Below are 13,947 nucleotides of genomic sequence, written 5' to 3' on the forward strand. Positions count from 1 at the left end.
TGTCCCTTCAACCCTGAGACTAGAACATAACGGGGATTAAAATCTATCTAGCCTAATATCCTGCTTGTTGTTTAATTATTTACAGGACAATGTCTGCATGCACCTGACTAATTATTCAATTAACAAGCACAGTGCTAATTTTGTACGAGATGAAGATTCTGGTAGTAAGAGGTACAGAATGTTTTCCAACATAATCATAGCTGGGGGATGCTGGGGGCTTGCTGTCATGAATCTTTACAGCCATTTCAGACCTGTTTAAGAAACTGTTCTCCAAATTCAGCTGGCACATGGCTCATTTTCTGTCATTAGCTGATGTAAATCATTTAAAAAGCTCAGATGAGTAACAGCGGGAGTCTGGAGGAGGCAAGAGGAACATAGATTTATCCCTCCTAAAGGAAGTACAAATGCATTTACTGAAATGGAACTGCTGGGTTGTTGTCCCTTGTTTTATTATTTTTCCCTTTAAATCTTGCACAGAACGGTCAGTCTGATCTCATTACTGCTACCTTCAATTTTCTTTCTCCTCCATCTAGTTCACTCCCAGAATTCTTGGATTTTCATTTGATCACTTGCAACATTTTAATTTGCTGGCTCTTATTGTTCTGCAGTTTCTATCCATTGCGGCAAAAACTTGGCTTTCTTTGCATAGTTTTCCATGGCTTCCTCATGCTTTTCCAGTAAATGGGTCAAATACGAGCAATGCAGGGTTTACGTCTGCAGTGCAGTGCTGCTTTCCAAAACCAGGATCTGCAGTGTGCCAAATCAATAAACAAGGAAGAGCAGATGTTCCTGTAACTCTAATGCCAAGCTATTCAAGAAGTTATTTGATTCTAACTCAGATTAATAACAAGGCCAGAGAGTAGAAGGAAGATCCCGACTTAGGAAAAAGGGAATGTTAACAGTGAAGTGTAAAAGCTTTTACATTAGAGATATGCAATGTATTTTTTAAAGCAATGTCTATTGGATTAGCCTTTATCATGCAATAGTGGACTTTATGCAGTAAAAGAAAAAAAATGTTTCCTGCAGTTGTAGGAATTGTGAAATAGAGTAACTGTATGATCCTAGAATTGACTATATTGCTCTACATTTCAAAAAAGCTGACATCAATAAGCTGAGGGAAAATTAGGAAGAATTCCATGGATAGAAATCCTAAAAGGGAAAAAAGGAGGCCTGGGAAAAGCCAAAACAATAATATTGAACAGAAATTAAAATGTCAAATGAAACCACTGTGATTACATAAAAAAATTCCAATAAACTAAAGAAAAAGACACATTTCAAATATCAAATATAAAAAGCAAAATATTAGAAAATAGCACAAATCTGTAAGAATGAAAGAGGAAGGTCAAAATTCAGAATGAGCTGAAGTTTTTAGTGAATCCCAAAAATAACAACAGGATAATTTGGGTATATGAAGAATGAAAGAAAAGTCCAAGAAATGGCCCAGTTGTTGGAGAACGTGACAAAATTGTGATCACAGGATCTATTAATTGCTATTCTGTATCTGTCTTCACGAAATTAAAAAAAACCCTCACATCTCTCAAAAGCTGCATCCCAAGTGGCGGAAGAGAAATGCAGGAAGTGATAAGAAAACACCTAGCTGATTTGATGAATTCAGGTTGCCAGGATCAGATGATGGAAAAAGTAAGGTTCTACATTTAGGCAAGAAAAACCAAATACACAGGTAGAGTGTATAAGTGGTACCTCGCTCAATAGTAGCAACTGTGAGAGGGATCTTGGAGTCTTAGTGGACAATCACTTAAATATGAGCCAGCAGTGTGCTGCAGCTGCCAAAAAAGCCAATACAGTGCTAGGCTACATTAACAGAGGGATAGAATCAGGATGATGTGAAGTATTAATACCACTTTACAATGCCTTGGAATACTGCATCCAGTTTTGGTCACCACGATGTAAAAAATGCTGAGACTAGAAAGAGTGCAGAGAAGAGCAACAAAGATGATCAGGGGACTGGAGGCTAAAACCTATAAAGAATGGTTGCTGGAATTGGGTATTTCTATTTTAATTAATAGAAGGACGGGTGATATAATAGCAGTGTTCCAATGTCTCAGGGGTTGCCAAAAAGAAGAGGGAGTCAAACTATTCTTCAAAGCACTTGAGGGCAGGACAAGAGGCAATGGACGGAAACTAATCCAGGAGAGAAGCAATCTAGAACTAAGAAGAAATTTCATGACAGTTAAAGCAATGAGTGGAACAACTTGTCTCCAAAAGTTGTGAATGTTCCAACACTGGAAGTTTTTAAGAAGAGATTGGACAATCATTTGTCTGAAATGATATAAGGTTTCCTGCCTGAGCAGGGGGTTGGACTAGAAGACCTCCAAGGTCCCTTCCAACCTAATTTTTTTGGGAAAAACATACAATTAATAGTTAATTAACAGTCAATAATTAATTTTTATATTTCCATAATTAGTATATCAGTTAATAATATATTTCCTTGATCTTCTCCCAATAGTATTCTCCTTCTTCAACATTAAACAAATACAATTTTTGATATTTGATATTTTTAATATATAAATGATTAAATATAAACATTTTCTTCCATATTTATACCAATAATGGTAGTGTCCATATGTGGCATTTTTTTCTTATCAATGTTATTTTTGTAAAAATCACTGATTAACCATATATCTTATTTTCATAAATCTTGTTTAAGCTCAATTTCTCCTTAATATTCAAACAATTCTTATCAGTCATAAATAATTAACATCTAAATATCCAAATTTTCCATTTAAATATATCATCCCAATATTTTCATATTTCATATGTTATTAAAATACTATACTACTTTTCTATCATAACATCTACCTATAACATCTTTTCTAATCAATTTATATTTCACTTCTATTTGTAAAAGTTAATTTGTTAAATCACTATATATCCTTTTTTTCCAAAATTCTTAAGCCTAATTTCCCCTCAATATTTCAACCATTCCTTAATCCTAAATCTTTTCAAATTTAATTTATCTTTAAAATTCAAACTTTACATTCACTTACATCATCCCAGTATTTTTACATTTTATATCTTATCAAAAATACTATATTACTTATATTTCTTATCCCTCTTATTATAGAGCCCCTTTATGACCAAAGTTATCTGTTTATATAGCTGTATTCAAACAAGTGTTTGCTGGTGTAATATTCCACCTGGTAGGGCAAGGCTCTGGCCTTCTTCTTTTGCCAAATAGTTTTCCAAATTAATATTTTTGGCTTATCAGGCAGTTCTTGTATTTTTGTAATTGTTGGGAATGGAGGATACAGAGTACATAAGATGTATGCTTTTTGTCTCCCAAACAATGATTCTCCTGGCAGTGTCCATTTTATTAAGTCGTCTTTCTTCTCAGGTTTATTTTGACGTTCTAAGGTATCTTTTCCATAGTTATTGTTGTATCCAAGTGTTGTAAGTTTTTCCCTGTTTGTATTAAATTATAATTCCCTTCATTTGTGGGTTTGCTGATTAAGTCATTTTTTTCTAGTTTACATTCTGTTATCTGGTTTGTTTGTTCATTCTTTACCATCATTCTCTGGATGTTTTTTGATTGTGAATTTAAGTTATTCATTTGTGTTATCAAAGTTGTGTTTAATCTCCTTGTGGTTTAAAGCTATTGTGATTTGTATCTGTCATACATTGCATAAATTTGGAAAGTATTTGTCTTGGAAAGTATTTGTCTTATATTGGAATGTTGCTTCTAGAGGTCTTTGACCATTCAGGCTGAGTCCTTCAGGAGTAGGTATTAAATGTGGTTTTCTATCATTTTTTGATGAGTATGTCATATCCATGTTGTCTCCCCCTTTCAAGTAATCCATCATGAATGCCATAATCTCTCTAATTAGCCTTGTAAAGGTGGCCAAAACTCAAAATCTGAACAGTCCAGTTTTGTATAGTTCTTGTCTTTATATATAATTTTTATAATCCACTGTGTTTTCAGTTGTCAAGGTTTCAGTAAAATCAATATTTTATAAATTCTTTCAGGGGTCAATTGTCAACCAGTCAGAATTACAGTTCAATATATTTAGCTACCTTAAATCCTTCCTGTAACATTCCCCCTCAAAGATTAGTTATAAATCAAAGTTTTTCTTTTTCTGTAAACAATTCAAAAATTTAGACCACAAACACAGTATTTCTTTTCCTTCAGACACTTTCCAATCTTATAGCTGACCCAGTGTACATTCTCTTCTTTGTTCCTTATTAGCTATCTTCTTAATGGTTATTAGAGTTCATGGGAACAGATTTTTCTTTGTTTCTGGGTGTTGCCTTTAATGTGCTATGTTCTAATTCTCCATTAGATGTCAGCAGTTATTTGTTTTCCAGCTCTTTCAGACAAGAAATTATTCTTATTATTTTTCTTTTTTTATAATCAAAATTCTTTAGAATATAATCTTAGCAGTTTGTTTTAGTTTCTAAATTTGATCAGATTGTAGTATTTTAAATTTAATTTCAGGATGTTTCTTTCTTCCTTAAAGGTTAATTCACTGCTTCTGTCTATGGGGGAATGGGAGTGCAGTCCCCTCCCCTCCCTTTCAAATATTCTCACCAATTCCAAGCATGCTGTTCACCATTGTTCTGGCTCCTGCTCTTGGACTTTGGCTGCAGGTAGCTTGGGCTAGACACTGGTATGGATTACATCTGAGCATATTAAGGGAACTGATAGATGTGATCTCAGAACTACTCATAATCTTTTTAGTAATAGTTATTAAAAAAATTAACTACAATAGTAAAAGATAATACAAACTAAAAAGGAAAATAAGGAAAATAAAGGATGCAAGAAAGAGGAAAAAAGAAAAAACCACAAGAAAACAACGTTGTACTTTTAATGTGTATAATAGTTTCACTATTTCTTCACTGCTTCTTAATTGACAAATATAAAACTCTCCATCCCATAGCTCAATTATTAACTATAGACAAGTCCAATAAGCAACATCTTTTGTAATCTAGGTGTCAGCAAAAGTCCAAAGTTAATAAATATAAAACTCACCATTTTGTATTTCAGCTCTTATCTGTAAGCAAGTTCAATACACAATGCCTTACCAGATGTCAGCAAACCCAGAAAGAAGTTCTTGTTCATATTGTTCTCCACAGTCATTTCAGGGTTTTTTTTTGTTCCATATCCTTTTCTATAAGAGCTTTTTCTGAGAACAGACTGTTCATAAGAACACAGCAGACACTATTGATTGAAGATGCTAATGCCATTCCTCAAAAATATCTCCAAACAGCATTATAAGTCACTTATCTTAATATTTCTCTAATATCAAAAACAGTCTTCCTTTTCCATGAAAATGCATTTATCCTTTAAGATTAATTTCAAAATATTTTAATATTCCAAATAAAATATTCCAATATTTTCTTAATCCATTTAAAGCTGTCTGTGACCATTACTTTACTTTTTGCTATTTATTTTGAATTCTTAAACTTATGGAGATACAATTTCATTTTTATATATTAAGGATTGAAGGCACCATTATTTCCATTTTTTGCCATTTTGAATTTTTTTTAAGTTCTTTGAAACAGTTAATAGGTAATTTCCAAAAGTGATTAACAAAGGTGGTGTAAATTGAGTGTCCTTTAAAGGCTCCAATTGTGGCTTGAGCAAGAATGGCAAATTTTCAGTTGGTTTCTGGTGATGTCACGGCAACACAGGCACAGGGGAATTTCTACCCACTGGGGGTCCAACAGAACCAAAAAATTAATAACATGGACTCTCAATTTGAAATTTTCAAACAGATGGTTACAAATAACCAAAAACAATTCAAAAAATACAACATGAATTAACTGAGGTTGACCAGAAGTTAGAAGACTTAAAAGATGAAAACCAGAAATTGAAGCAAATAAATGGAGAACTAGAAGACTCGATAGCTGTCATGGAAATGGAAAAGGCCTCGATTTCAAAATATAATGGAAGATAAGGAAGAGGACCTTCTAGACCTGATAATGGAATTATTGGCAGGAAATGGAGTTAGATCAGATCTATCGAGTCAACTCAATCTACACTAGAAGAAATAAAGTCCCCAGAGAAGTACATGTTAGACTTCTTAAAAGATGCATAAGAGACGACATTTTGAGAAGAGTAAGAGATGAACCTTTGAAATACAAAGAAAAAGTAATTGTAGTTCTCAAACAAATTCTTAGGAGAATAAGAGAATACCGAAGAGAATACCAGTTTCTAACTAGAAAATTGAAAAAGGAATGAATTTCAGATGGCTGATTCCAGAAGGAATTTTAATCTATTGGGACACGAAAAGATATAGACTGGATATGCCATCTAAAGCAATGGAATTCTATGACAACCATAGAGTGCTTATGGAAGGAGGTGATTTTGAATCTGGTACAACAAGAGAAACGAAACCAGAAAAAATGGCAGTAGAAGGAGCAGTAAAACCAAGAGAGGAGGAAGAAATTAAAAACACATACATATAAGAAAGAGCAAGACCAAGAGAACAGAGACAGATAAGATCGACTAGAAGATTAAGAGCTATATATAATTGAAAGAGATGGAGAAGGAAAGTGGGATCTTGTCAATGAAAATAAATGGACTAAATTCTCCCTCAAAAATGAAAAGAAATTAGACGACTACAAAATTTAAAAATGGATATAATTTGCCTCCAAAAACACATATTAAGAGACAACACTATAAATTGTTAGAACAACCGAAAATTGGTAAACTTTACTTTGCATTGGTACACCAAAAGAAAAGAGGAATAGCTCTATACATTAAAGAAACAATGAACCCTAAATAAATTTATGCAGATGAAGAGGGAAGCATATTAATGGTGGAAATAAGGATGGATCAAAAACAGATATGGATGATAGCAATATATGCACCAAATGATAAACAAGAACAATTTTACCAAAAATTATATTAAAAAATATTAGAATTGGACTATCAAAATCTTTGTATAATGGGAGACTTCAGTGCAATAACGGATGGAAATTTGGACTATAAAAGCACTAAATAAGCGAGGAAAGGAAGAAATATATTACCTAAAGTGTTTTTAAAAATGACAGAACTCTGTATCTAAGATATATGGAGAGAGAAAAATCCAAAGAAACTACAATATACATTTTACTCAAATAGACATAAATCATGGTCTAGAATTGATATGATATGGACATCCTTGGAACTTAGCACGATGATACAAGAAATTGAGATAGAAACTGATATCTGAGAAGATCATAACCCAATATAGATGACTTGGAGAGGAGCCAAGAAAAAAATAAGATGGTCCTTGAACAAATCTATATTGAAAGAAAAAGAATTCATACAACTGGTGACATAGGAAATTGAGTTTTTCCCCCCAAAATAAACAAGAAAGAAGAGACATCACTTCAAAATGTGTGGGACACAGCTAAAACATATTTCAGAGGATTGGCTATAACTTATATTGCTAAAAAGAATAAAGAAAAGAAACAACAACAGTTAAAGTTTATTTATTTATTTATTTTATTACATTTATATACCGCCCTTTCCCGAAGGACTCAGGGCGGTTTACAGGGTGATTAAAAAACAAAGATACAAAAGTTAAAAACAGATTTAAAAAAATTATATTCATCCCTGCATAAGTAAAACCCCAGTTAAAATTAAGATTAAAACTAAAATTAAAATTCTCAGCCTGGGCCAGAGAGCTCGAAGAGCCAGGTCTTCAGGTCCCGGCAGAATGAACGGAGGTCGGGGGCAGTCCTCAGGTCCACTGGCAGCTGGTTCCAAAGGGCAGGCGCACCCACTGAGAAGGCCCTATCCCTGGGTGTCGTCTGCCGGCAATCTCTTACCGGTGGCACCCTGAGAAGACCCTCCCTGTGGGAGCGCACTGGACGAAGGGAGCTTGATGCCGGCAGCAGGTGTTCCCTCAGATATCCCAGACCCAAGCCATTTAGGGCTTTATAGGTCATCACCAGCACCTTGAATCTCACCCGGAGGGCAACCGGGAGTCAATGCAGCTCGCGGAGTAGAGGTGTTACATGGGAGTATCGGGAAACCCCCATCACAACTCGCGCGGCCGCATTCTGCACCAGCTGAAGCCTCCAAGTGGTCCTCAAGGGCAGCCCCATGTAGAGAGTGTTGCAGTAGTCTAAACAGGAAGTCACGAGCGCATGAGTGACTGTGCATAGGGCATCTCGGTCCAGATAGGGTTGCAACTGGCGCACCAGGCGAACCTGGGCAAAAGCCCCCCTGGTCACGGCTCCTATATGGTCTTCAAAATTGAGTCGTGAATCCAGGAGGACGCCCAAGTTGCGAGCCCTATCAACGGGGGGGGGGGTAACACCTCACCCCCCATCGTTAGAGATGGAATAGTCTGGTTGACCCGAGATGCTGATATGCACAGCCACTCAGTCTTGGCAGGATTGAGACGAAGCCTGTTTCTCCCCATCCAGACCTCCAGGCAACGGGACATCACGGCGAGAGCATCGCTGGGTTGGTTCGGGGTGGAAAGAAAAAGTTGGTTATCATCAGCGTACTGATGATACCCCACTCCGAAACCACGAATGCTCTCACCCAGCGGCTTCATATAGATGTTGAACAGGAGGGGCGAGAGAACCGACCCCTGAGGAACTCCACAAATGAGAGGCCTCGGGGCGGATCTCTGCCCTCCCGTCAACACCGATTGTGAACGGCCCAGGAGATAGGAGGAGAACCACTGTAAAACGGTGCCTCCCACTCCCAACCCCCTGAGACGCTGCAGTAGGATACCATGGTCGATGGTATCAAAAGCCGCTGAGAGATCTAATAGGACCAGGACAGAGGAACAACCCCTGTCCCGAGCCTTCCAGAGATCATTCACCAGCGCGACCAATGCCGTCTCCGTGCTGTATCCAGGCCTGAAACCCGATTGGTACGGGTCCAGATAATCAGTTTCCTCCAGGAACAGAGGAAGCTGATGCGCCACCACACTCTCAACAACCTTCGCCAAAAAGTGAAGGTTGGAGACTGGACGATAGTTATTTAAAACAGCCGGGTCCAGGGCAGGCTTTTTGAGGAGGGGTCTCACCACCGCCTCCTTCAAGGCGGCAGGGAAGACACCCTCTTTCAAGGAAGCAGTTATTACTGCCTGGAACCAGCCTCGTGTCTCCTCCCGGGCCACATAAACTAGCCAGGAGGGGCACGGATCCAACAAACAGGTGGTGGTGCTCAACCTCCCCATGATCCTGTCCACATCATCAGGGGAAACAGGATCGAACTCAGTCCAAAGTTGAAGGAAGAATTCAGAAAATTAGAATAAGAATTACAAATAGACCCACAAAAGAAAATACTCAAGAAGCAAATGGAGAAAATAAAACATAAATTAAACCTAGCTGAGATGGAAATAATGGCTCAACAGATTAAAAGTGCTAAACAGAACTTTTTTGAAAATGCCAACAAATCGGGGAGATGGTTAGCACATAGACTGAAAAAAGAAAAAGAGAAACAACTGATAAAAATATTGCAAGACTCAAAAGGTGAATTAAAGTTTCAAAATGACACAATTAAAAAAATTATCAAGGACTATTATGAGATACTTTACAATGCAGAGGAAATTTCATAAGGAATATGCAGCATTTAAATAAAGCAGACTTACCAAAAATTTTAGAGAATATTCAAAATATATTAAATGGAAAAATATCAGTGATGGAGATTACAGAGGCTATAAAAAGGCAAAGAAATGATAAGACTCCGGGCCCAGAAGGATTACCCGCAGAGCTTTATAAATCATTACAAGAGATACTAAGCCCAATATTGAAAGATCTCTGCAATGAAATACTTTTGGAGGCTAAAATACCAAATACATAGACTGAAGCTAATATTACTCTTAATACCCAAAGAAGACTCTGATCTAACACAAATAAAAAATTATAGACCAATATCGTTATTAAATGTAGATTATGAACTTTTTGCCTCAATAATAGCAGAAGGACTAAAGAAATTTCTGACCAAATTTATACATAGACCAAAATGTTTTTCTACCTAAAAGACAGATAAAAAATAATTTAAGAATGATTCTAGATGTTCTAGAGTAGGGCTTTTCAACCGGTGGTACACGTACTACCTGTGGTACTTTGCAACGTGGCAGGTAGTACGCAACTGCTAGCCAAGGGGAATGAGCCACAGCGACCCAAGCCTGAGGGAGAGGCAACTGCAGCTGCAGGACTGTCTGGACCCCAGGAGCTGGCAGGGCTCCAGCTGATTGGTTCCAGCTGCTTGGTGCTTCTGGAAGCAGCCCCGGAGCTGGAGGTGAATTGAAGAAAAAGGGGGAGGAGAGGAGAGGCTATAAAAGGAGGTGGTTTGGGCAGGAAAGGGGAAAAAAAGACAACACAAGAAGAGAAGGAGGGGTCAGCCGGCAGGGAGGAAACAGGGACAAAGAAGGAGCAGCAGCTGCTGATGGAAGAAAAGGTCCCCTGGTTCGTTTTCTCCAGCCAGGAGAATGAATGAATGAACCTTTATTATCAAAGTACAACATGTGTACAGTGAGATTGGCTGAGCTTTCCTTTGTGCCCACCCCCTCACAGTGACAACAAACCCACCATCTTGTTACACCATGTGAGCTAATTGCACAATACACCAGCCTCACAAGTCAATCATATATAGAGTTATTTTCCGTTCAGGAGCCTGACAGCCCATGGATAGAAGCTGTTCTTCAGCCTGTTGGTATGGCTGGTTATACTTCTGTACCTCCTACCCGCTGGTAGAGTAAAGAGGTACCAACTAGGGTGTGAGTCGTCCCTGAGAATTTTCCTCACTCTCCCAAGACAGGGAGCCCTGGTGATGTCATCCAGTGGTGTCAGCGGACAGCCCACAATGTTTTGTGCTGTGCTCACCACCCTTCGTAATATCTTCCTATCCGTGGCTGTCAGGCCAGCATACCAAACCACAATACAGTGTGAGAGGATGCTCTCTATAGTAGACCGGTAAAAGAAGGTCATTAGTCGTTGTTCTACCCTGTTTTTCCACAAGACCCTGAGGAAGTGGAGTCTCTGTTGGGCCTTTCTGGCCACCTGGGTTGTATTGACTTTCCAGGTAAGATCTCTACAGAGTTAGACTCCCAGGAATTTAAAGGAGGAGACTCTCTCCACACAGCCCCCACCCCCAATGTAAAGTGGGGCAGGTTCCTCTCTTTTCCTCCTGAAGTCTAGCACCATCTCCTTTGTCTTGCCGATGTTCAGGTGCAAGTTGTTCTCTAGACACCATAAGGATAGTTTTTGTATCTCCCCCCTGTACGGTGTTTCATCTCCACCTGCAATAAGACCCACCACGGTGGTATCATCTGTAAATTTAATAATTGCAGTGGATGGGTCGGACGATACACAATCATATGTGTACAGTGAGTACAGGTAGGGGCTAAGCAGTTAGTGCTAATGCAGTTAGTGCTGATGAAATGAAAAGTCGGCATGTCAGAAAGAAGGTGAGTTTATTTAGTTCTGGATCAGCTGGCAGCTTGATTGGGTTACCATAAGGATTTTTGTACAGTTTTTACAGTGTTTTGTAATTCAGAGGCTCCTTTGTGTGCTTTGCTTATTGGAATATTTTAGTCTGTATTTAGGCTAGCAATGAGTCCAAAGTGTTGACTTCTGTAGGTTTAATCCCTTTAAACAAATGTAATTAGTTTTACCCCCTTGAGTCTGTCTATGGCTTTTAGAAAGTTTTCTTTGAAGGTAAACAGGCTTAATTTAAGAATAAGCTTTTTGCAATTGCCGGAGCCTTTTAGTCTCGGTTGCAACATTGCGACACGTGACATGCCTGAGGCTGCTTAAAGAAAAAAATGGAGTTTATACGTTCCTTATTTTGTGAACCTTTGTTACTTTGAACTTGATTCCTGTATCTTTAAGGGTACAGGGAAGGGATTGGGGGGGGTGCATTCTTACTACACTGTGGAAAGAGCTCAAAAGGGAGAGAGGAAGAAGGGCTAACCAGCTAGCTCAGGGATCTACAAACAACAACTCTAAGACCTGTGGACTTCAACTACCAGAATTCCTCAGCCAGCCATGATGGCTGAGGAATTCTGGGAGTTGAAGTCCACAAATCTTAAAAGTGCCAAGTTTGAAGGCCCTTGAGCTAGCTGGTAGTGGTGCATATTAATAAACATGGATAAATCATACATTTGTCAGTGCAAAGGGAAAATGATTCAGCAAAGGAACAGCCACCAAAGAAATTAAAAATGGTACTTTTTAAATTTTTTCTACAGTTTGTAATATTTTGTTAGATTATAGAATAAAATACAACAATACAAAAGCAAATAGGACGTAGTACGTAGTACGGAGGAAAAAGGGAGGAAAAGTGAGGGAGAGAAGGGTAAAAGAACAGGCTTCCTCTGTTACAGTAGAAGGAAGCATTAACATTGAACCTGAACTTTTTACTTTTCCATACTATTATAAACTAGCCATTTCTATAACAACAAATGAATCTAATCAGTAAAACCCAAAATTCCCCCCCCCTTTTTTGACACCTTGCTAAGCACTGGTGGTATTCAAATATTGTCATGTCCTAAAAGTGGTACAATCTGTGAAAAGATTGAAAAGCCCTGTTCTAGAGTACTATGAAATTCATCCAGGGAAACAGATGATTTTAATATTTCTTGATGCACAGAAAGTGTTCGACAACGTACACTGACAATTTCTGTTTCATCAACTAGAGGAAATGGATTTTGGAGAAAACTATAAATGTAATTAAAACAATTTATTATAAACAAACAGCCAAAATAATTGTAAATGGAGATTTTACAGAAAACTTTGACATCAAAAAAGGCACAAGAAAGGGATACCCACTATCTCCATTATTATTTATGCTAACACTGGAAGTATTGAATAGAAACATCAGAGAAGATATAGAAATTAAAGGGCTGGAAATAAAAGATGAAAAATATAAACTACAATCATTTACAGATGACTTGGTTTTTATATTGGAAGAGCCGCTTGAAACAAGCGCTAAACTTAAAGAGAAAATTGAAAAATTTGGAGAAGTGGCAGGGTTGAAAATAAACATAAAAGACTAAAGTGCTAACTAAAAAACAAAAAATAAACGAACTAGCAAAAAAATCAAATCTTCAAATAGTTAAAAAAGTTAAATATTTGGGAATTTATTTAACAGCAAGATGTGCAACAATAAAAGACAATTATGCAAGATTGCTAAAACAAAATTGGATTTGGAAAAGTGGGGGGGGAATTTACAACTTTCAATGCTGGGGAGGGTAAAGGTAAAGGTTCCCCTGCACATGCGTACTAGTCGTTTCCAACTCTAGGGGCCGGTGTTCATCTCCGTTTCAAAGCCGAAGAGCCAGCGCTTATCCGAGGATGTCTCCGTGGTCATGTGGCCGGCATGACTAGACACCAAAGGTGCACGGAATGCTGTTACCTTCCCACCGTAGTGGTCCCTATTTTTCTACTTGCATTTTTACGTGCTTTCGAACTGCTAGGTTGGCAGAAGCTGGGACTAGTAACAGGCGCTCACTCTGTTACGCGGCACTCGGGATTCGACCCACCAAACTGCCGACCTGATTGACAAGCTCAATGTCCTAACCCACTGAGCCACCACGTCCCTTCTTTGGGGAGAATAGCAACTGAAAATAAATATCTTACCGAAAATACTCTTTGTATTCCAAACAGTACCTGTAAGACTGGCAAAAGCCTTTTTTGATTAACTAAACACAACAATACTGGAATTTATCTGGCAAGGGAAAAAAGCTAGAATCAGACTGAAAATGTTACAAGCGAAAGAAATGGAGGATTTGGACTACCGGACTGGACGTTATACTACCAAGCAACTATATTAACATGACTTAAAGAGTGGATAATGCTCAGAGATAAAAAAAAACTAGAGGAACATGACCTACAACTTGGTTGGCATACCTTTCTGTGGTATGGGAAGAATAAAATTCATAAAAAAAAAACTAGAGGAGCATGAGCTACAACTTGGTTGGCATACCTTTCTGTGGTATGGGAAGAATAAAATTCATAAATACTTTCAAAACCACT

The 13,947-nt window shown here is 37.8% G+C and overlaps 1 protein-coding gene across 1 annotated transcript in view; it reads left to right on the forward strand.

The window, feature by feature from the left end:
* The window catches only part of TTLL6 (tubulin tyrosine ligase like 6), a gene marked incomplete at both ends in the record, with an annotated part of 37,842 nt that overhangs the window by 4,499 nt on the left and 19,396 nt on the right, over positions 1–13,947 (forward strand). The window contains one exon of the mRNA XM_083378025.1: positions 86–171. Within this exon, the coding sequence (XP_083234151.1) occupies positions 86–171 (86 nt within the window). The remainder of the gene's footprint in view (positions 1–85; positions 172–13,947) is intronic.

Source organism: Vipera ursinii (assembly GCF_947247035.1).
Source record: "Vipera ursinii genome assembly, chromosome: Z".
In the NCBI taxonomy this organism is placed as follows: Eukaryota; Metazoa; Chordata; class Lepidosauria; order Squamata; family Viperidae; genus Vipera; species Vipera ursinii.